Here is a 22,757-nt window from a genome sequence, read left to right as displayed (position 1 = left end):
AGTTCACTTATATAGAAGATTAAGCATGAAACTAATCATATTATAGTTAAAATGTCCAATTGCACTTAGGACTTTTTCACTGTCTATAACACAAGTTTTTGTTGTTGTTGTTGTTTTTGAGACTGAGTTTCACTCTTGTCACCCCAGGCTAGAGTGCAATGGCATGATCTCAACTCACCGTAGCCTCCACCTCCCCGAGTTCAAGCAATTCTCCTATCTCAGCCTCCCGAGTAGCTGGGACTACAGGCATGCGCCACCATGCCCAGCTAATTTTGTATTTTTACTAGAGACAGGGTTTCTCCATGTTGGTAAGGCTGGTCTCGAACTCCCAACCTCAGGTGATCCACCCGCCTCGGCCTCCCAAACTGCTGGGATCACAGGCGTGAGCCACCACGCCCAACTACCACAAGTTTTGAAGTGTTTCAAATTCATCTCTTGGTGAGACTTATGTGTAAAAGGAATACTAACAGGTCAGTAAGTTTAGCTCAACCTCTGGAATAAGAATTCGTCTAAGTCTTCTAATCCAATTGTAAGAAGCAAGGAAGCAAATTTTAAATCATTGAGTATTGACTTTTTATTATTAGTCACTGTTCATAATTTGTTTCAACCAAAAGACAATACACACAGCAGAATTCTAATGCATCCCATGTAAATGTTTACATCCATTTTATTCCTCACTCGCCTCTAAGACTTATCATTTAATTTTAAATTTTTTTTTTACATCTCAAAAATATGTCTGCAATAATTAGAGCTTCATTAGCTGTCCCACTTGGAAACAGCTTCTTAATATTTTTACAGTAAAGAAGATGTGATGGGGCATAATGAAAATGTAACTTACAACACTATGAAAGAAAAGGGACTTTATAGGAACACAGTGGGAGTTCATAAAGGAAAGAGTTCAGAAGCTCTTTCCCATGGGGCCCCCAAATAGAAACCAAAAACAAAAACAAAACACACAAAGCGCAACCGCAGGTTCTTTGAGGAAATAAAAAACAAAAAAACAAAAAACCAACTCCAATGCTCCATATCTTGAAGCCAGAATCAGCGTCTTGGAAGTTTATAAAGCAACTGTGCAAGCTGCTTCAGCATTTCCTTCTGTTAAAAGTGTTCCAGGTCCTGGAACCCTGTCAATGGGACCCACTCACTGATATTGCTTGAAAAAGTTATTCACTTCCAGTTCTATAAGCAGCCCCACTCTCCCGAGCCAAAGCTGGTCAAAAGTGTTTTAAACTTCAGGACTTTCTGTGCAATTCTCTCTCCAATGATCCTCCCCACTCCCAAAGTCATGAATACACAGACATGTAAAACCACTCTCCCAACCACAAAGTTCATGAACACCCACTTTTTCCTCTCTAGCTTTCTCAGTTTAGGACACTGTGGTTAAAATACATTCACTAGAAAAAAATATACACATTCAAACTCCTTTCCCCTAGTTCTGATGGCCCAAATATTTTCCAATGCAGAAGACAATGAAGTTGAACCTTGAAAGCAGTACTCCCTAACTTCCAATCTCTTCTACGACATAAAAAAAAATGGGAAGCATGTTATAGAAATCATTAGTGTTGGACAGTTTTAAAAGTCTATTTTCATATATGAATGGGACAAACAAGGAGTACGAATCACACCTTTAAACCAGCAAGAGGAAAGAATCCCCCACAAATGTTACACTGAGGAATGTTTCTTTAAATGAGAAAGACCTTAAAATTAACAGATGATCACTATGCACAGCCTAAAACTTCCATAACTGTCCTAACCACCTCAAGGAAACAGCACCAAAGCACTATGGGAGAAGCTTCTCTGGGAGAGCACCCTTCCTACAGTTTTTTGAGATTACTTAGATGAATTAATTCTCCCTTAGGATTCCCCAGGATGGGGCAGAGACTAGAATAAATCGACTCTTGAAGAGGGAAATAATGAGGTACAAGTGCATATGAAATTGTCAAAGTAAGTGTGTGAGGGCTCACTGCTTATCACCCCAGGGTTATTAAAATAGCCTTGGAAAATGCTCTTTCCTCACAATGCCTCTGAAGTTGTAAATCCATCCCAATTTGCTCCCCCTTGAGTGGTTATACTCGGGAAAGGAATTATTGAAATGTGCAAGTATTCACAGAAATTGAAACATTTCTTCATTTAGCTGCAAGGCCAAGTGAGAGGAAAACTAATTCTGATCCTAGAAACTAAGGCACGCTGAAGCTTTCAAAGATCCAATCATTTGAAACAGTCTTCACAACCATCAGTATCCTAGGCAGTTATTTGGCTGCTAGTCCTTCAGTATGGTGCTTGTGTTCAGATTCCGAAATCAATTCATATTCTACGCAGCACCCTTTGTGTTAAGGCCATGATATTTTACTCCTTCTAGACAAAGCTGAATGATCATAAACTCTACCTCAAAACTATGATCACCCAAGGAAATGCTTTGTCAGCAGAGTAGACCCTTCCCAGCTCCATTAGCTGACAGTGTCTTATAGCATGGTCTTGAACAGATTTCTTCAGAAATTCAACCCAGTTCAAATAAAAAAACCTGAGCTGGTTAGCTACAAATATAAGAGAGAAAATAAAGCCTCTACACAAAGAGGAATGTTAAGACAAATTCTATTCAAGAAATCCACCAACATTATGTTAATCCTATCATGTTTCACAGCATTAAGTATCCATCCAATGAAATCAGTCTGCAAAGAAACCCTTAAAGGCTATTTTTCATTGCACAGGCAGAGCAGTTGTCTGAAATATGCACTAGTCCACACTTACATTACTGAAAACTACTATGCAGGAGATAATATCCTGTTTTTGACTCGGTCAACCATTTACCCACTGGAGTAAGTTTTAGCAGATCTTGCTCATACATCCTAATCAGACCAGGAACTTTCCTCTATGGAGCCTTTAGTTCAACTCCAGTTTGTCAAATGTTAGGAATAGTCCAGCATCTGATACAGAGCTAGATTTGACAAGACACTGAAGATTTTAAATAAAGGCTTGGTGAAATGAAGGGGGAAAAAAAGGTATTTGTTTCCAGGTTTAAGATTGAAGCCATAGTAGTCATTATACTGTATTCAATACAGTAACAATTGCAAACGTTGTAAGTGCAAGGTGGGCCTCACTTTTTCTTTCTTCAGTATATAAGACACGGCGCCTGAATACTTGAACGTACATAGTACATTCAACGTGTACCACAGAGAGTCACCTCTACTTCACTCCAGCTACTCAATTTCAAAGTTTGATAACACATGGGTCCTTTCTTAAAAGCACTTGGCACTCTCACTAGTTTAAAAAGCTCAAGTCTTTGATGTGGATACTCATGAGATTTGTCTTTTAAAAGAGACCAATTTCTCAGACTGAGGGAAGGTTATTCCTACCCTATGGTGTCTGTAAGACCTCCTCTGACATAGGGGTATGGAAGCTACAAGGCTTCACTCCAACACCATGAAGTACAATATAGGAAAGATTTCTTTAACCGTGTGGTCTTTATTTCAGTGCCAGTGTTACAGATACAACACAAATGTTCCAGTTAGAAGGAATTCAAACGGAATGCCAAGGTCCAAGCCAGGCTCAGGAAATAAAAAGGGAGGTTTGGAGTAACAGATCACTCCAATACTCACTCTTCCTAAGGGCAAAGGTACTTGTGATACAGAGTCTGATCTTTAAAACTGGTGAACTCCTCTTCCACCCATTACCATAGTTCAAACAGGCAAGTTATGGGCTTAGGAGCACTTTAAAATTTGCGGTGGGAACAGGGTCATTAATAACTATGAATATATCTTTTAGAAGGTGACCATTTTGTACTTTAAAGGGAATCAGTTTTGAGTATCATGGAAACTTCATGACTACAGCTAAAGAATGGAACGAAAGGGGAGCTGGAAGAGCCTTGGAAGTTTCTATTACAAATAGAGCACCATATCCTTCATGCCAAATCTCAACAAAAGCTCTTTTTAACTCCATCTGTCCAGTGTTTACAAAAACTCGCAAGGTCTGACCAGTTCTTGATAACAAACATACATGTGTCTGTGTGTACACAGCAATGCACAGAATAGGCTACCAGGAGCCTAATGCCTCTTTCAAACATTGGGGGAACCAGTAGAAAAAGGCAGGGCTCCCTAATGTCCATTATTACATTTCCATTCCGAATACCAGATGTTGAAAGCGCCTGAAGATGGTAACCCAGCTAGTGAGGAATAAATACCCCACCTTGCCCAGTCCACAGAGAAACAACAGTAGAAAGAAGGGGCAACTCTTTGCTGCAGAGACAAAGTGAGTGTTTTTCGCCATGGATTGCAGTCCTCTCCTCCAGACCAGCTGCTTATTTCCTCAGGGGCCCAGGGAATGTTGATTCTGGCTGTAAATGTGGGAGGGGTGGAGCAGTGCGGAAAAAGGAGAAGAAGAGGAAGAGTGCAAAGTAGCCTCCAGAAGCAGCCAGCCTCAACAGTGGAGGAGAGGACATTAGTCTTTAACAATGCTTCAAGGTCAGCAGTAACTTTAGGAAAATCCTCCTCAGCAGTTCTCTTCACCTCCTCATGCCCGTGGTACAGTTGGGGGGACTTGCCAGCAATCACAACCTCCTTCCCAGAGTTCCTTTGATTGAGTGGGATAAGAATGAGAATGGTGCCAAACCCTCATTGCCAGGACTGAGGGGGAAAGTTGTTCACCTCTGCTAGATCTTGCATTGCTGAGCCCTTGTGATTATATGTGAGCTTGATCCGCATTCGCAGTTGTTGCTATAAGAGGAAAAGAGAAGTGCAAATTATATATTGAAATAAAATCTCCAGCATCTGTCCAGCCCACAAATAGACTTTTAATCTTAGAGGTCAAAACTTGAAGTAAAGCTATCTGTTAGAGGCTGAGGCAGGAGAATGGTGTAAACCCAGGAGGCGGAGCTTGCAGTGAGCTGAGATCTGGCCACGGCACTCCAGCCCGGGCAACAGAGCAAGACTCCATCTCAAAAAAAAAAAAAAAAAAGAATGACACACAGGCAAACAACAACAACAACAAAAAACACCCAGTACTCTAGGCTTCAGTCAAGAAGCTAACAACATCATGCCACCAAGTATAGAAAGCACATCTCCAGAACACATGGTTAGCTTTAATCCTTGAACTGCATTAAAAGGACAGAAACCCTCAGGAACATTTTTCTTTTCTTTTGGAAACAGGGTTTTGCTCTTATTGCCCAGGCTGCAGTACAGTGGCACGATCTTGGCTCACTGCAACCCCTGCCTCCCGGGTTCAAGCAATTCTCCTGCCTCAGCCTCCAGAGTAGCTGGGATTACAGGCGTCCACCACCACGCCAAGCTAATATTTTTATTTTTAGTAGAGACGGGGTTTCACCATGTTGTCCAGACTGGTCTCGAACTCCTGACCTCAGGTGATACGGCCGCCTCAGCCTCCTACAGTGCTGGGAATACAGGCATGAGCCACTGTGAAGCATTTTCCTAGTAACATTTTGCTGAGTCCTTTTCAAAAAGATTCAAACCTTGTATCCAAGTCTCTTAAAAAATGAGATGAACATATACTCATCATATGCTCTCCATTCAGATATACTGTTGCTTTATCTGAAAAACCTACAGTAAATGTGAATGTGCCTTTTGTTCCTAAGGCATAAAATGTTTAAAAATGACTTAACTCACAGGGAACAACAGTAGTTTTAAAAGAACTCAATTAGGTACTTTTTACTTTATGTGGCAGATTTCAAATACAAATACACTAAGAAATGTTTTACTCTGTTTCAGATGGTCAAAGGAATTTGTGCTTGTACTATAGAGGCAGATGCTCAAAATATAGTGAATAGCAGAGAAAAGGCAAGTGTTATAAGAGAAAGAAAGTATACTGTTATTTATGAGCAACTAGTAGAGCTATATTAAAGAAATTCTCTGAACCATTTTCTTTTTTTTTTTTTTTTTTGAGACGGAGTCTTGCTCTGTCGCCCAGGCTGGAGTGCAGTGGCCGGATCTCAGCTCACTGCAACCTCCGCCTCCCGGGTTCACGCCATTCTCCTGCCTCAGCCTCCCGAGTAGCTGGGACCACAGGCGCCGGCCACCTCGCCCGGCTAATTTTTTGTATTTTTAGTAGAGACGGGGTTTCACCGTGTTAGCCAGGATGGTCTCGATCTCCTGACCTCGTGATCTGCCCGTCTCGGCCTCCCAAAGTGCTGGGATTACAGGCTTGAGCCACCGCGCCCGGCCTGAATCATTTTCAAAAACTGTTTGAAAACCAATTGATTACTATTAAGGTGAGTTTATTTCTTTGAGATAATAAAAATATTGCTTAATTTCAGTTTCTAAAGCTACTTTTCATTTGGCTGCTTCATTTAAAATGCCTCCATTTTTGCTATTCATTCTTAATAACTGTAGCAGTAAATGTAGATATTTGGTTTCAACAAATGCTCTTACCTCAGATTTCAACTTGTGTATAAATTAAAATGTCTAAACTTCTCCCCTACCCCCCAAAAACTAGACCTTTAATCTAGCTTTTCTTGAAGTTGCATTTTAATAAGATGCCACTAAGCCACCTGATGGCTCTGGGTTCCATTTGTTATTTACAGAAGAGCAAGGAAGTTAGACCAGGCATTTTCATTGATCTCTTCTCTAACTATGAGTCAGAAGAAAGAAACAAAGCAGAATTTTATTTCAGGAAATATGCTTACACTTCAGCTCAGATACTGGCTACAAATGTGCTACTCACCTTCTGAGGGTTCAGAACTTTAATGACTTGTGTGATGGTCCCCGTGTTAAATGCTGGGACAATGCTGCTGCTAGGAGACAAAAGCTGCAGCTGGAATGTCTAGGGGGGAACAAAGGGCACTCTTCAGAAAAAGAAATACACAATGCTAGGTCAGAGATATCAAAAAACATTTAGACAGCCAGATGATGGGTCAAGTAACAGATTTCACTACTACTAAGTTTTGCCTACTACTTGTTTTCTAGGTATCAGGAATTCACAGCACGTGAGCTGACTCACTGTGGTATTTGTAAAAATCCACTGTTCAGTTCTTTGATCATGACCACTAGCAATAAACCACATTCTCCTTTCTGGCAGAAGGAATTTTAGCCTACCTCTTTTCAGAAGCTGACCAATTCTTGTTCTGGCAACTTCACTTAATAGTAACTGTTCAACTATGCAAGTAAAATATGGGTGCTTTTGGCTTAAAAAACAGGCAGAAACCCAAAGAAAAGCTTTCCAAAAATAGCAAACCAACATACGGGTCACCAACTATGAGCTTTTAAGCTTTTGTGTGATTGGATGACTGGGACCCAGAGACTTGAACTTTTGTTTTTTAAAGCCTGCATAATCTAGAATGTGTCAGAGCCTCCTCGCCACATGACAGAAGGAAAGACTTGCAGAACCAGCCTATACAGCAAAAGACCTAGATAAGCCAAACACTATTACTTTGTTGAATGCTGGTAGGGTTTATTTGCTTACTTATAGAAATAAGAGATGAAAGTGCTGGCCGGGCGTGGCGGCTCACGCCTGTAATCCCAGCACTTTGGGAGGTCAAGGCGGGTGGATCACGAGGTCAGGAGTTCGAGACAAGCCTGGCCAACACAGTGAAACCCCACCTGTACTAAAAATACAAAAATTAGCTGAGCATGGTGGCACATGCCTGTAGTCCCAGCTACTTGGGAGACTGAGGCAGGAGAATTGCTTGAACCCAGGAGGCGGAGATTGTAGTGAACCAAGATTGTGCCACTGCACTCCAGCCTGGGCAACACAGCAAGACTCCGTCTCAAAAAAAAAAAAAAAAGAAAGAAAGAAAAAGTGCTATATAGGGCAAGCTAGATAAACCATACTGTACTATGTAGTTATTCTATAAACTAGAATTTGAAAATCTTTCCTAAAAGTAGATTAAACTTTTAAAATATTTAAGAGAGAGAGAGACACTAGTCTTCTCTAGGGCCAAAAGTTACAAGAGTGAAGATTCACTCTCAATGTACAGATATATTACACTAGGGGCTGGGCACAGTATTCCCAGCACTTTGGGAGGCCGAGACGGGCGGATCACGAGGTCAGGAGATCGAGACCATCCTGGCTAACATGGTGAAACCCCGTCTCTACTAAAAAATACAAAAAAACTAGCCGGGCGAGGTGGCGGGCGCCTGTAGTCCCAGCTACTCGGGAGGCTGAGGCAGGAAAATGGCATAAACCCAGGAGGCGGAGCTTGCAGTGAGCTGAGATCCGGCCACTGCACTCCAGCCTGGGTGACAGAGCGAGACTCCGTCTCAAAAAAAAAAAACAATTATATATATATATATAAAATATAAAAATATTGGGTCTTATTCATAATTCTACTGCCACATTAAATTATATAAGCTAAAATATTATTCATTACTATATTTCATTAAATGTAAGATACCATCAATTGTAATTCACAACATTATTTTATGTACCACTGAGACAGAAAACATGCTGCCCATTGAATTATGACAAGATATCAATTTTATAATATACCCCAATTTCAGAAACATTAAAACACAAAAATAGTACATAGTAGAACCTATAAAATATGACATTTTAAGTTGAAAATACATTATCATGCTGCACTGTACAGTATACCACCAAAAATAAGGTTATGTTTTAATAGTAGAGGTGATAAGTCTCTGGAGCAGCAGCCTAAAGTAACAAGTATAAAACCTAAGTTGCAGCACCTAAATATACTGAGCATGGAACAGATGAAAAGTGCTTCAAACAGTGCCTAATTCAAAAAACTTATTTATTCCTTTAAGCAACCTTAGGAAGTAGCTATCTTTATCACCACCCTCTTTGCAAATGAAGACACCAAGGCATGGAGGTTCAGTGACTTTCTTTATGTCATACAACTAGTATTGAAATCCAAACAGGGGAGCCGCAGTGGCTCAGGCCGGTTGCCCTGGCACTCGAGGATGGGAGGCTACATGTTCAAGGCCAACCTGGTCAACATTAATTGAAAAGAAATCCAAACAGAATGGCTCTAGAGTTCATTAGTGGTCTTTCACCACTTGACACTACTGCTCCCCCTTTTTTTTCCTTCTTTTTTTCTGGACAGGGTCTCACTCTATCACCCAGGGTCTCACTCTATCACCCAGGCTAAAGTGCAGTGGCACGATCTTGGCTCACTGCAACTTCCACCTCCTGGGTTCAAGTCCACCTCCTGGATTCTGCCACCTCAGCCTCCTGAGTAGCTGGGACCACAGGCACACATCATCACGCCTGGCTAATTTTTTGTATTTTTGGTAGAGATGGAGTTTCACCATGTTGCCCAGGCTGGTCTCAAACTCCTGAGTTCAAGCAATCCATCCTCCTCAGCCTCCCAAATTGCTGGGATTACAGGTGTGAGCCACCCTGTCCAGCTAACTGCTTCTTAAACATCTAAATTATTCTGGCTCCTACAAAGTGTAAGCAAAGAAGGTTGCATGAGAGTCAGAGGATGGGGAAAAAATAAAAAAAGAGTGCAAATCAGCAGTACCCACAAACAAATAAAACATCCTCAGTTTCCAAAAGTGTGTTGTCAGAATGTCTAAATGCCATATTTCACGTGCCACTGCCAAGATTAGGTTAGCGCAGTCTAAACCAGTGGCTTGCAAACTATAGCCCACTGGCCAAGAATGGCCCAACATCTGATTTTGCAAATAACATTTTATTGGAACAGAACTGTGTTCATTCATTTACATGTCATCTACAGCTGTTTCTGTACTATAAGAGCAGAACTGAGTACCAATAAAGACCAGATAGCAGCCTAAAATACTTACTGTCTCATCTTTTTAAGAAAAACTACCCACTCCTCATTCTCAACTTTTCTTTATTCAGAATTCTTTGTTTGTTTCTTTTAAGATGGAGTCTCGCTCTGTCACCTAGGCTGGAGTGCAGTGGCATAATAATCTCACCTCACTGCATCCTCAGCCTCCTGGCTTCAAGTGATTCTCCTGCTTCATCAGCCTCCCGAGTAGTTAGGATTAGAGGAACCCGCCACCATGCCCGGCTAATTTTTTTTTTGTACTTTTAGTAGAGACGAGAGTTTTACCACATTGGCCAGGTTCTTGAACTCCTGATCTCAAGTGATCTGCCTGCCTTAGCCTCCCAAAGTACTGGGATTACAGCCGTGAGGCACTGCACCCGACTTCAAGACTTTTCACCATTGAAAAATGAACATAAATATCCTTAAACTAAAATTTGGTGTAAACCAAACTTTGATTCACAAAAACACTTACTATATCTATAATAAATTGGATGTTAATGAAGGAGGAATGTTTCTCTCACTCATGTATCAAGACACAAAAAATTTCAATTCTGATCTGGTTAACTAGAAGATAATACCAGATAGACAAAGTCTCTCATCTTACTTAACTTTCATCCTATGCCAGATTTTATGTTTTTAGGTCTTTAACACTGTACTACTAAAGCCTAACCTATCCTCAATGCCCTGAGCATTAACTGATCACCTCATAGAATTCTGCTCTCACTACTATTAGAATTGTTTTTCTTTATCCTACAATACTAACCATCAGAAAACTTGTAACCTAGTAAAAATTATTCACTAAAAATGATATGCTTCCGTGAACCACAGGTAACTTATTGTTAGTTTGAATTAAGTCTGTAAAAATTAAAACATATCCTTTACCAAACACATGAAAAAAAAAATCAGCCAATCTTTAATCAAAGGAAACATCTAAAGAAGACATTGTAGTACCTTTGGTACTGCAGCTTGGAAAACAAAGTCCGTCATATCTAGCTCTGTGCTGTTGGAGGCCTGTATCGTTATCACTGTTACACTGGGGTTGGTATTTGACCGTTCAAAGGTGAATTCTATCTTCAAGCCATTCTTACTGTACGCTGTGATGGAGGGGATGCCTGAGAAAGTACAGGGAGATAAGTCTTATTGTAGTCAGCCTAATGCTTGCAGAATTATTACTTCTTTTTCTTAATAACCACCTCATTACTCAGTGCTCCATGTAATGATGGTAACAACAGTCATCGTACCTGCAGCAATATCATTGAAGAGAGGCTGTGATGAAAGCCCATCCAACAAGAAGGGGGGCTGGGATATCTGTGGGACTGAGGCAGGGGCAGGAGCAGCAGCTGGAGCACCTAAAGGAAATATTTCAGTGGAAAGTTAACCTTAGACAGCATGACAAAGCTTACCAAGAAATTATAGGGAAAATTACTTCAATCTCAGGTTGAGGAAAAGATTCCTTAAACAAGATGCAAAAAGCACAGACCACAAAGAGAAAGAACTAAAAACTCAAGTACTTTAAAACAAGCAACTTCTGTTTATTAAAAAACACTGTAAGAAAAAGTACAGTCTGAGCAACATGGCAAGACCCTGTCTCTACAAAATAAATAAATAAATAAATACAAAAATTAGCCGGGCATGGTGGTGTGCGCCTGTAGTCCCAGCTACTTGGGAGACTGCAGTGGGAAGATCACTGGAGCCTGGAAAGTTGAGGCTGCAGTGAGCTGTGATTACACCACTGTACTCCAGCCTGGGGGACACGGCAAGACCCTGTCACCAAAAAAAAAAAAAAAAAAAAAAAAAAATGGTAAAGAGAGAGAGCCCACAGACGTGACAAAATGTTTGCTATACAGTAATGAATGGATAAGTATCCAAACGATACTGTCTTCTATAAACCAATAAGAAATGGATAACCCAATTGAAAAGTGTCAAGATATAAAAACAAGCAAGTCACAAAAGAGGAAACCTGAATGAAAAGGGAATCTTACAAAAAGATGTTCAATTTTACCAGTCATGATGGAAGTGGAATTTAAAATTATAGTGAGATACTACCTCCTGTCTATCAGAATGGTGAAAATTTCGATACCTGATAATTCCAGATGTTGGCGAGAACATGGAACAATGGGAAATTTTAAGCTCTGCTATAGGAAGGTGAACTGGTAAAACCAATCTAGAGAGTAATTTGGCAACAGTAGAGTTGAACATCAGTATATCCTTAAACTGAGGTTTCTCAACCTTGACAGTAACAGCTTTTAGGCTTCCTAATTCTTTGTTGTAGGGGCTGCCTTGTTTATTGTAGAATATTAAGTAGCACCCCTGGGCTTTTACGCATTAGACAGTAGCATCCTCCCAGTTGTAACAACCAAAAATATCTTGACACTGCCAACCTCTGGAGGGCACAATCTTCCCCAGTTGAAAACCCATTACCCCTTCTCAGGAATGCTTTTAATTAATTCTTGCATGTGTTCACTAGGAGATACATCCAAAAGCATTCATAGCAGGAACACTTCTAATGGTGAAATACTGGAAACAACCAAAATGTCATCTTGATAATGAATAAGTAAACTGATATATTGATATACTAAAATACTACACATGTACAACAGTAAAAAGTGAGTTCCCTAGAAATACACTTAACATGGATTATTGATAACTCATTCTCACAATTACAATGTTTAGCAAAAAAAGGTGCAGAAAAGAACACATTCAGTTGGATACGATGTCTAAAAAGGTAAAAACTGGCAAAACAATACTATATACTATATCAAGAAATGCACAGGAATGGCAAACACCAATGTTAAACATTACTTTAGGATAGACAGTAGTTACCTCTGGAATCAAAAAGAAATGGGATGAGAGGGAAATACACAACGAACATCAACCCTCTTAATTTTTATTTTACAAACTAGGTAGATCAAAACCCTCATTAAATTTTGTAGATGTTAAATACTGTATAACAAATTTTAACACACACACACACACATACACACACACCCTGTGAGGGGTGGTATAAAGTGGGGTGGGAAAAAGAAATAGATTACCATTCTTATTTAATCTTTCCAAGTAAGAACAACTTGACAATCACACAATAGAAGATAATTCATAGAACATGGGGGAAATCAAGATTCGAAGAAGCAGCATAAGAAAATACAGCAAAAGTAAGAGAATGTATTTTATATTTAAATAGATTTCAAACTACTTGTGAAATTAACCGAATATATGCCATTTACAAAAGCATTAACACAATGAAATAAAGAAAGGCTAGAATATCATCTTTTTTTTAAGAAACTGACAGCAAGAATGAGGAGAAAAAAAGATACTAAAGAACACTAGAAAAGTAAATGACAGGCTGGGCGTGGTGGCTCATGCCTGTAATCCCAGCACTCTGGCCGAGGCAGGTGGATCACCTGAGGTCAGGAGTTTGACCTCCTGGAGTTGGCCTGAGGTCAGGCCAACATAGCGTCTCTACTAAAAATACAAAAATTAGCCGGGTGTGGTGGCATGCACGTGTAGTCCCAGCCACTCGGGAGGCTGAGGCAGGAGAATGGCTTGAACCTGGGAGGTGAAGGGTGCAGTGAGCAGAGATCGCGCCATTGCACTCCAGCCTGGGTGACAGAGCAAGACACCGTCTCAAAAACAAAAACAAAGTAAATGACATACTAAAAATTAGCAAAGAAAACAGAAATACAGATGGCTAAGCAAGCACAAGAAGCTAAAATAAATGCAAACACCATTTGTGCAGTCCAGCAGATTACCAATGAAGTAGGCAAACAAATACTCCTATGGTTCTCCTAGTCTAAAAAATCTAATCGAGAAAAATTTCCCCAATTCCCATTTTCAAAACTATTTTAGAAATGTATTCTCATGGAAAATCAGAGGCTACTCAAGATATACAGGCAGCATATTGGTCCCCAACTACCTCAAAATTTTCACTTTTTTTGGTCCTGTAAAAGTATAGCAAGGTAGTTCGGGAGAAGAGCAGAAACTTACTGCTTCAAATCCTTTAAAAACACATGCTAAATCTACTTCTGAGTTTCTACTGACTTAAATTTCTATATAATGGGGTAAAACTGTAATGATAAATTAAGAGATCTAGAATTCAAAATTTTAAAATTTAATGTAAAAAGTGGAAAAACATCTTTAAAACACATTATAAGGAAAGAAAACCCAGACTTTTTAATATTTTATCATTTTGCTTTAGCATATAACACTAGGAAAACAAGAAAGTAGGAACAAAAAGACTCCACAATAAATGAGTTAAGGATACAAGGAGAATGTTCAGAAAGGAACCTCATCTATAATACAAATATGTGAATAAATATTAAACATTCCCTGTGATCAAAAAATAATAGGGCCCCTCCCTGCTGGTCAAGTCCGGCAGAGGGCTACAAAATTTTAAAAATAATAATAAAAATAAAATATAATAAGACCAAATTTTCACCCAATAGGGCTTTTAAGAATAATAATATACAATGCTTATGATTGTGCAGTTAAACATATAAATTGAGGAAAAGGTAAATAATATTTACCAAGTGACTACTATGTATCATGCACTGAATAGGTCAATGGGCCTTACAAATACCTTATGCAGTAAGTATTAATCATCCTAATTTTAACCAGATTCAGAAGGACTAAGTTACTTAGTCTACAAAATTAATCTAAAATAAGAACAAATTGATGTAATATTTGTTGAGGCCACTAGGTAAGAAAAATCTAGAAACAAAATACCCCATACTGGTCAGGCACGGTGAGTCATGCCTGTAATCCCAGCACTTTGGAAGGCCAATGCAGGCGGATCATTTGAGGTCAGGAGTTCAAGACTAGCCTGGACAACATGGTGAAACCCCATCTCTACTAAAAAAAATACAAAAATTAGCTGGGCATGGTGGCACATGCCTATAAATCCCAGCTACTCAGGAGGCTGAGGCAGGAGAATCACTTGAACCCGGGAGGCAGAGACTGCAGCGAGCTGAGATTGTGCTGCTGTACTCCAGCCTGGGCAACAGAGCGAGGCTCTGTTTAAAAAAAAAAAAAAAAAAACCAAACTACCCAATACTAAGGAACTGAGTAAACAATAGTGCTAACTTGTTGATAAAGTATTAGTCACCTAAAATTATAATTATGAAGGCTATATACTAACATGGAAATACTAACATGTTTGGTGAAGTATATGCTATGGTTTAACTATGGGGTTGTTTTTTCTTTCCAGTTATCCAGTATAGCTTTGGCATTTGAGGATTTGAAATTGACCATTTATAAATGATTCATAAGTACATGACAAGTAACATTTTGAAATTTTGTTAAGACATAGATATAAATCCTATACTCTGTGACTCCACTGTATTAGGGAAAAAAAAAAAAATCAGGGCCGGGCGCGGTGGCTCAAGCCTGTAATCCCAGCACTTTGGGAGGCCAAGATGGGTGGATCATGAGGTCAGGAGATCGAGACCATCCTGGCTAACACGGTGAAACCCCGTCTCTACTAAAAAAAATACAAAAAACTAGCTGGGCGAGGTGGCGGGCGCCTGTAATCCCAGCTACTCGGAAGGCTGAGGCAGGAGAATGGCGTAAACCCAGGAGGCGGAGCTTGCAGTGAGCTGAGATCTGGCCACTGCACTCCAGCCTGGGCGACAGACCAAGACTCCGTCTCCAAAAAAAACAAAAAAACAAAAAAAATCAGCCTGTGGGAATGAGCTTAGCTAACCATCCAACTTGTTATCCTATGTCTATTTTTTACTCAAGGTCAGGTATGCTTTAACTCTCCATTATCCTTTTAAAGAATACGGCAAAACCCCGTCTCTACTAAAAATACAAAAAAGTAGCCGGGCGTGGTGGCATTCACCTATAATCCCAGCTACTCGGGAAGCTGAGGAAGGAGGTTTGCTTGAACCCGGGAGGCAGAGTTTGAAGTGAGCCGAGATCGTGCCACTGCACTGCACTCCAGCCTTGCTGACAGAGTAAGACTATGTCTCAAAAAAAAAAAAAAGACACTTTAACCTTTCAGCTATACTTTACACTGCTATTTAGGACAGAAGTTGTGGGCTGGGCACGGTGGCTCACGCCTGTAATCCCAGCACTTTGGGAGGCTGAGGCAGGTGGACCACGAGGTCGGGACCAGCCTGGCCTAGATGGTGAAACCCTGTCTCTACTAAAACTACAAAAATTAGCCAGGCGCAGTAGCAGGTACCTGTAATCCCAGCTATTCAGGAGGCTAAGGCAGGAGAACTGCTTGAACCCGGGTGGCAGAGGTTGCAGTGAGCTGAGATCACGCCACTGCACTTCAGTCTAGGTGATAGAGTGAGACTGTCTCAAAAAAAAAAAAAAAAAAAAAAAAGAAGGCCGAGCAAAGTGGCTCACGTCTGTAATCCCAGCACTTTGGGAGGCCGAGGCAGGTGGATCATGACGTCAGCAGTTCGGGAACAGCCTGACCAAGATGGAGAAACCCCATTGCTACTAAAAATACAAAAATTAGGGAGGGCACGGTGGTGCACGCCTGTGATCCCAGCTACTCAGGAGGCTGAGGCAGGAGAATCGCTTGAACCCAGGAGGTGGAGGTTGCAGTGAGCCAAGACTGCGCCACTGCACTCCAGCCTGCGCAACAGAGCAACACTCCATCTCAAAATAAAAAAAAAAAAAGTTGTATTGGACTCGGGTTTATCATATTGCTGAACATGTCGATTACAAATGAATGTTATATATGAACAAAAGAAAAAATATTCCCAAATGAAAAGTTATGTTTGAATATTATGAGTGATTGCTCCTTCAGTTGCTTTAATTACAGAAAGTGTGGAAGGGAAGTAAGATAAAAGGTAGGCAGTAGGTTAACATCTCTCCACAAATGGTCACAGCTACTGAAAACTAACCATGAGTGGGAAGGAACCAAGAAGAAGTCATGTCTTGGGACACTAAAAGCAAAGGTGATACAGGATATATTTTTTGAGCTTGAAAGGGAAAGTAGTTTTTTTTTGGAGACAGAGTCTTGCTCTGTCACCCAGGCTGCAGTAAACAGTGGTACAATCTCGGCTCACTGCAACCTCCATCTCTCAGGTTCAAGCGATTCTCCTGCCTCAACCTCCTGAGTAGCTGGGATTATAGGTATGCACCAACTCACCCGGCTAACTGTTGTATTTTTAATAGAGACAGCTTTCACCATGGTGGCCAGGCTGGTCTGGAACTCCTGACCTCAGGTCATCTGCCTGCCTCGGCCCCCCGAAGTGCTGGGATTACAGGCGTGAGCCACTGTGCCCGGCCAAGGAAAGTAGTTTCTATCTTAAAAAACTATGAATAATTTATTCACCCAAAATTAGAAGTTTGCCTTTAAGAAATCCCTATAAATTATCTTAAGAGCATTAGCATGACAACGTATAACCCGGATATTGTGAAGATTTGACTCTTGCTTCTCATTTAGCCTCTCCCATCTTCAAATAATTCACATGCTGGAAAGTCTGGGTTCAGTTTAGTTTTTCCCCAAGGCCTCTATCTTTTCCCAGGTATTAAATAGCTCCAGACTGGCCTCACCTGTAAGGTTGATGTCTCCCAGCAAATCAAGAAGTTCTCCACCAGCAGAAGATGGTTTGCTTGTAGGTGCAGTTGGAATAACAGGTGTTATGTCATTTCCTCCCAACAAATCCAATAAATCATTGGCCTAAACAAGGTAACAACACCTCAATTCATTATTATTTGTCTAGTTTACATCTAAAGCAAAGCTCTTTCAATATGTAAAAATAAGGAAGGAAATCATCAACGAACCTAGGAACATTAAAAGGACTCAGCTAAGAGACAAGCTATAAGGGACTATAAAATCATAAGAAGCCCCAGATGAGCAAGTGAAAGGCTGGCTACCTGGCTGGTGGGCTGTGGCCCAGAGGGTGGCGGTTTGGTCTCTAGCGGAGCTGGTTCTGTCTCTCCATTTGTCTGCACAATCTCAGTAGGGCCATTTGTGGTCACTTTTTCCATGACAGGCATTCTCTCAAGTAGGGCAGACCTAGAAGAATCTGAAGTGGTTAAATTCTAGGCAGTTAACCTAGATTCCCTACCTAAAATAATCACCATTAACTATGTTGAGCCCAGGCATGGAGATCCATTTCCCCTCCCCACCCAACACACACACTAAAATAGAAGGTAGATTACAAGAATACATGACCTAAATTCCTGGCTGGATTAAGGGCAGACAAAAAAATCTTGAATAAAAAGACTGTCCAGCTAAATCCCAAAGCATGTATTTCAGTGGTAGGGAGATGGAGATGAAAGAAAGGTAAATCCATAGGTATTAACAGTCAAGAAGATACTGCATAATAGAAGAAAACAAGATGACAAACACTAAAATGTTAACAGTAATGGAATTTGAATGAGATTATTTGTCTTGAAAAAATACAACTCCTACTTCTTTTTTTTTTGAGACAGAGTCTCACTCTGTCGTCAGGTTGGAGTACAGTGGCATGATCTTGGCTCACTGCAACATCCACTTCCCAGGTTCAAATGATTCTGCTGCCTCAGCCTCCTGAGTAGCTGGGACTACAGGTGTGCGCCACCACGCCCAACTAATTTTCTTGTATTTTCAGTAGAGATGGGGTTTCACCGTGTTGGCTAGGACAGTCTCAATCTCTTGACCTCGTGATCTGCGCACGTTGGCCTCCCAAAGTGCTGGAATTACAGGCGTGAGCCACCACACCCAGCCTCCCACTTCTTAACTAAATAAAATAGAAAATAAAGCAAACTTTCCATACCAAAAAAAATGTAAGGGTTGGAGGTGGAATGAAAGAAGGGAGTTAATTTATTTCTTTAGAGTCTAGGCAGAACAGAAGATGGACAGAACAGAAGCAGTCAAGCAATTAGAACTAAATAGGGATATGAGAACCAATTAATAAAGCAGAAGGAATGAATCTTCTTTATGGATTACCATGACAATTTAGTCAGGATGCTAAGATATACACACATTGCTTAGTTTCTTTCGCTCACCTCATGTGGTCATATTTCTTGAAAAGTGCATTATATTCTACTGCCCTCTGCTGGAGTTCCACATCAATGCTGCTTCCATAGATGGAAACCACTTTCTTAATTCGGCTATAGGATAAAATGACAAACAAAATCAAATACCCAAAAGAAAATTCACAAATAAGCAGAGATGTTTAATAAGCCAGAATTTTCTGGTTATAATACTGAAATACTCATCTTTTCTTAATTTATATAATTTTTCAAAAACAAAACACTTCATTTTCATCCATTTCTCTGACATTCACATGATACTATTCTCATTGCAACACTAGATTTTTGTCTGTTAAACATGCCACCCCCCTTCTGCAGCAATGATGGTGTGGAAAAAACATATATATATGCCACTCCCTAAACTTTGCTAGACAAAAGTACCAACTATTACTTTGCCACAAAAAAAATTTGTACTGTTCATTCTCTTCTTTGATAATTTTTAAATAATTTTTAATCTATAAAAGGGTCAGAGCATCAAAATGTTGACCCCACATTCTTCCAGTTCAGAATTTTAAAAGTAATTCAATACCATTTTTTATAAGACTTCACATTTAAAAGTGAAGCAGGAAGACTACAAGAACTAAGTTTGCCTTAAATATGCTTGGGTGGGAAACTGACCTGAGAATCAACTTTATTAAAAATAGCAAAGAGAAGAATTAAAAGATTTAATCACCAAAACATTCATGATTGTATTCCTATTAAGACATGTCAAAATATAATAAACCAAAACCTTGGCCAGATTACAAGGTCAGAAGTTCGAGACCAGTCTGGCCAAGGTGGTGAAACCCCATTGCCACCAAAAAATACAAAAATTAGCCAGGCGTGGTGGTGCACGCCTGTAATCCCAGCTACTCGGGAGGCTAAGGCAGGAGAATTGCTTGAACCCTGGAGGTGGAGGTTGCAGTGAGCCGAGATCATATGCCACTGCATTCCAGCCTGGGCAACAGAGTAAGACTGTCATAAAACAAAATGAAATATAAAATACAAATAAACCAAAACCTTTATGTGGGGAAGTAGATTCTCAACTTAAAAAGGAAAAAAAAAAAAAAGGTATTAGAAATCTCATTCTAAAAACGTAACTTTTAGGCCAGGTGGAGTGGGTCACATGTGTAATCCCTGCACTTTGGGAGGCCACGGCAGGAGGATCGCTTGAGCCTAAGAGTTCGAGACCAGCCTGGGCAACAAATGAAAACATTTTAAAATGTTTAAAACATTTAAAAATTTTTTCTCTACAAAAAAATTCAAAAATTAGCCAGGCACAATTGTGTGCACCTGTAGTCCCAGCTCCTCGGGAGGCTGAGACAGGAAGATCCCTTAAGCCCAGGAGTTCAAGGTTGCAGTAAACTATGATGCACTCCATCCTGGGTAAGAGAGCAAGACCCTGTCTCAACAAACAAACAAACAAACAAAACTCCCTAACTTTTTTGCTTCAAAATAATCCACAAGGGAGTAAAAGAATGAGAGGGAACAAAGTGTTGATGAATAAAGATTAACTGTGAATTGATCATTGTGACTGTTGAGAAATAAGTAACGCAAATTTGTGTTATTATTCCCTCTACTTTTGTCTATGCTTGAAATTTTCCATGATATCAAGTTTTTTTTGTTTTTTTTTTTTAATTACAAAACCTGTTCACCCTATGTTTCTTCAATACTCACTTTACAGTACAAGTGAATCGAGTAGAAAGCTTCATAATGGCAGTGAGGGCATAACCTCGTGTCACAGAGGTGGACATATTAGAGATTAGGACACTTTCTAAAATATCCAATACTTCATCCTCTGTTACCTGAGGAGGAGGAGGAAAAAGAAGATGATGAAGAATGAGTAGCATGATTAAGCATCTAAATCTGGTATCAAGTCAGGGGATGCAGCCAGAAAGACAATCCTACCATTACAAAAGCCTCTAACTCAACCTGTGCTTTACCAGGGTAACTGTCCAAGCTGTTCTATTAACAGAGTAGGTGGGGGTAAAAAGAGTGAAAAATGACCATTGGGGCTAAGAAGCAATAGTAGAACTTCAAGTGGCAGAAACAGAAGAAGAAAAGAAAAACATACAGAGTTCAAGTGTTGTTGCCACAATTTTCCCTTTTAAAGTTAGTCCTTTAATGTGCAAATAAGAACATAGACACATGTCTCATTTCTTCTTGTTTATCAGCCAGAAGGTAAGAGAAACAATAATTCAGTCCACTAGGACAGGGAGTTGGACCTAAAGTGGTTTTAAAATCTTACAATGGGGCCGGGCTAAGTAGCTCACGTCTGTTAATCTCAACACTTTGAGAGGCCAAGGCAGGCAGACTGCTTGAGTCCAGGAGTTCAAGACCAGCCTGGGCAACATGGTGAAATCCTGTCTCTACAAAAAGTAGAATTAGCCAGGCATGGTGGTGAATGCCTATAGTCCCAGCTACTCAGGAGCCTGAGGTGAGAAGATCACTTGAAACCCAGGAGATTAAGGCTGCAGTGAGTTGTGATCCTGCCATGGAACTCCAGCTTGGGTGACAGAGTAAGACTCTGTCTTAAAAAAAAAAAAAAAAAAAATCTCACAATGGCTCAGTAAGTTCCATCTCAAAAAAATGGCAGGTTTTCCAATATAATTGTAGTTTGATTCTTTGAAAAGTTGGGTATTTTTTAAAATATTTTGAGACAGGGTCTCACTCCTGAGTAGCTGGGACTAGATACCATCACACCTGGCTAATATTTGTGTCTTTTGTAGAGACAGAGTTTCACCACGTTGCCCAGGCTGGTCTCAAACTCCTGGGCTCAAGCAATGCTTCCATCTCAGCCTCCCAAAGTGCTGGGATTATGGGCATGAGCCACCACACCTGGCCCAAAAAATTTTCAAGGAATCAACCTCAACTCCCCCATTAAACACTACTCTCCTATAACCAAAACCACTATTTTCCCCCACTTAACCAAGAGTGACAAGGAGTACCTGAATAGGCTCTTCCTCTTCACACTGGCCAGATACAAGAAGATCACCATATTCACCTATACACCATGCAGCCACTTGTACCAAAGGTTGCTGTGAAAAGAAAAGTCAACATTTCTTAAGGACTTCAATTTTTCCAAAGTTATTTAATGCAAATCATAGGTCATCTCATAATAAAGATCAAAACTGTGCATATCTAGAGTATTAGAAATAAAGACATACCAAAGGGGAGAGGGGAAAAAAAAGAAGAAAAATATACCAGAAAATTTGAGAGTAAAATTACCTCTTAGCTAAAATAGCTGAATGAAGTACTTACTTGAGAATAATCACCAAGAATTGCTTTGTACAGGCGCTGGACAGTATAGGCATGCATCTCCACACTATTAGTTATTAACTGGATTAAATTGGGGACTGCATCATCACGAACATAACTTCCTGCCTACAAGGAAATGCAGACAATTACCCCTAGAAACACACAGCAGTGATGATAACAAGTGTTAGCTATTATTACTACTGTGTGTTTCTTTTTTCTTTCTTTCTTTCTTTTTTTGAGACAGAGTCTTGCTCTGTCACCCAGGCTGGAGTACAATAGTGCGATCCTGGCTCACTGCAACCTCCACCTCCCAGGTTCAAGTGATTCTCATGCCTCAGCCTCCCAAACAGCTGGGACTACAGGTGCATGCCACCACGCCTGGCTAATTTTTCTATTTTTAGTAGAGATGGGGTTTCATCATGTTGGCCAGGCTGGTCTCGAACTCCTGACCTCAGATGATCCACCTGCCTTGGCCTCCCAAAGTGCTGGGATTACAGGTGTGTGCCACTGCGCCCAGCTATTATTGTTGTTTTTAAAAGAAGAATTCTACAAAACACCCTCAAAGATAAATCTGGTTCCAATTCTCAGGTTCATAACAGCTCAAACTTCAAAGTCTTACTTAAATATGTTAAATTTTTAAATTTTATTTTTTAAAATTTTCTCTTTGTCCAAATTAAAAGTAAGGCTGGGCACAGTGGCTCACACCTGTAATCCCAGCACTTTGGGAGGCTGAAGCAAGAGGACTGCTTGAGGCCAGGAGTTTGACACAAGCCTGGGCCACACAGCAAGACTCCATCACTACTACTACTACTACTACTACTACTACTACTACTACTACTACTAC

At 40.2% G+C, this 22,757-nt stretch overlaps 1 protein-coding gene across 1 annotated transcript in view; it reads right to left on the bottom strand.

Moving 5' to 3' along the window:
- Positions 1-562: 562 nt before the first annotated feature.
- Positions 563-22,757, bottom strand: part of AP1G1 (adaptor related protein complex 1 subunit gamma 1) — a 90,161-nt gene continuing 67,966 nt past the window's right edge. Inside the window, exons 15-24 of the mRNA XM_026456482.2 lie at positions 21,917-22,039; positions 21,604-21,693; positions 20,333-20,460; positions 18,650-18,754; positions 17,534-17,675; positions 17,210-17,336; positions 10,939-11,046; positions 10,649-10,809; positions 6,670-6,768; positions 563-4,709 (exon numbers count right to left, since the gene is read on the bottom strand). Coding sequence (XP_026312267.1) covers positions 4,608-4,709; positions 6,670-6,768; positions 10,649-10,809; positions 10,939-11,046; positions 17,210-17,336; positions 17,534-17,675; positions 18,650-18,754; positions 20,333-20,460; positions 21,604-21,693; positions 21,917-22,039 — 1,185 coding nt within the window. The 3' untranslated portion in view covers positions 563-4,607. The remainder of the gene's footprint in view (positions 4,710-6,669; positions 6,769-10,648; positions 10,810-10,938; positions 11,047-17,209; positions 17,337-17,533; positions 17,676-18,649; positions 18,755-20,332; positions 20,461-21,603; positions 21,694-21,916; positions 22,040-22,757) is intronic.

This window comes from Piliocolobus tephrosceles, chromosome 17, assembly GCF_002776525.5.
Source record: "Piliocolobus tephrosceles isolate RC106 chromosome 17, ASM277652v3, whole genome shotgun sequence".
Classification (NCBI taxonomy): domain Eukaryota; kingdom Metazoa; phylum Chordata; class Mammalia; order Primates; family Cercopithecidae; genus Piliocolobus; species Piliocolobus tephrosceles.
Note: the sequence above shows the minus strand (reverse complement) of the source record. Positions and strands in the feature narration are given on the sequence as shown.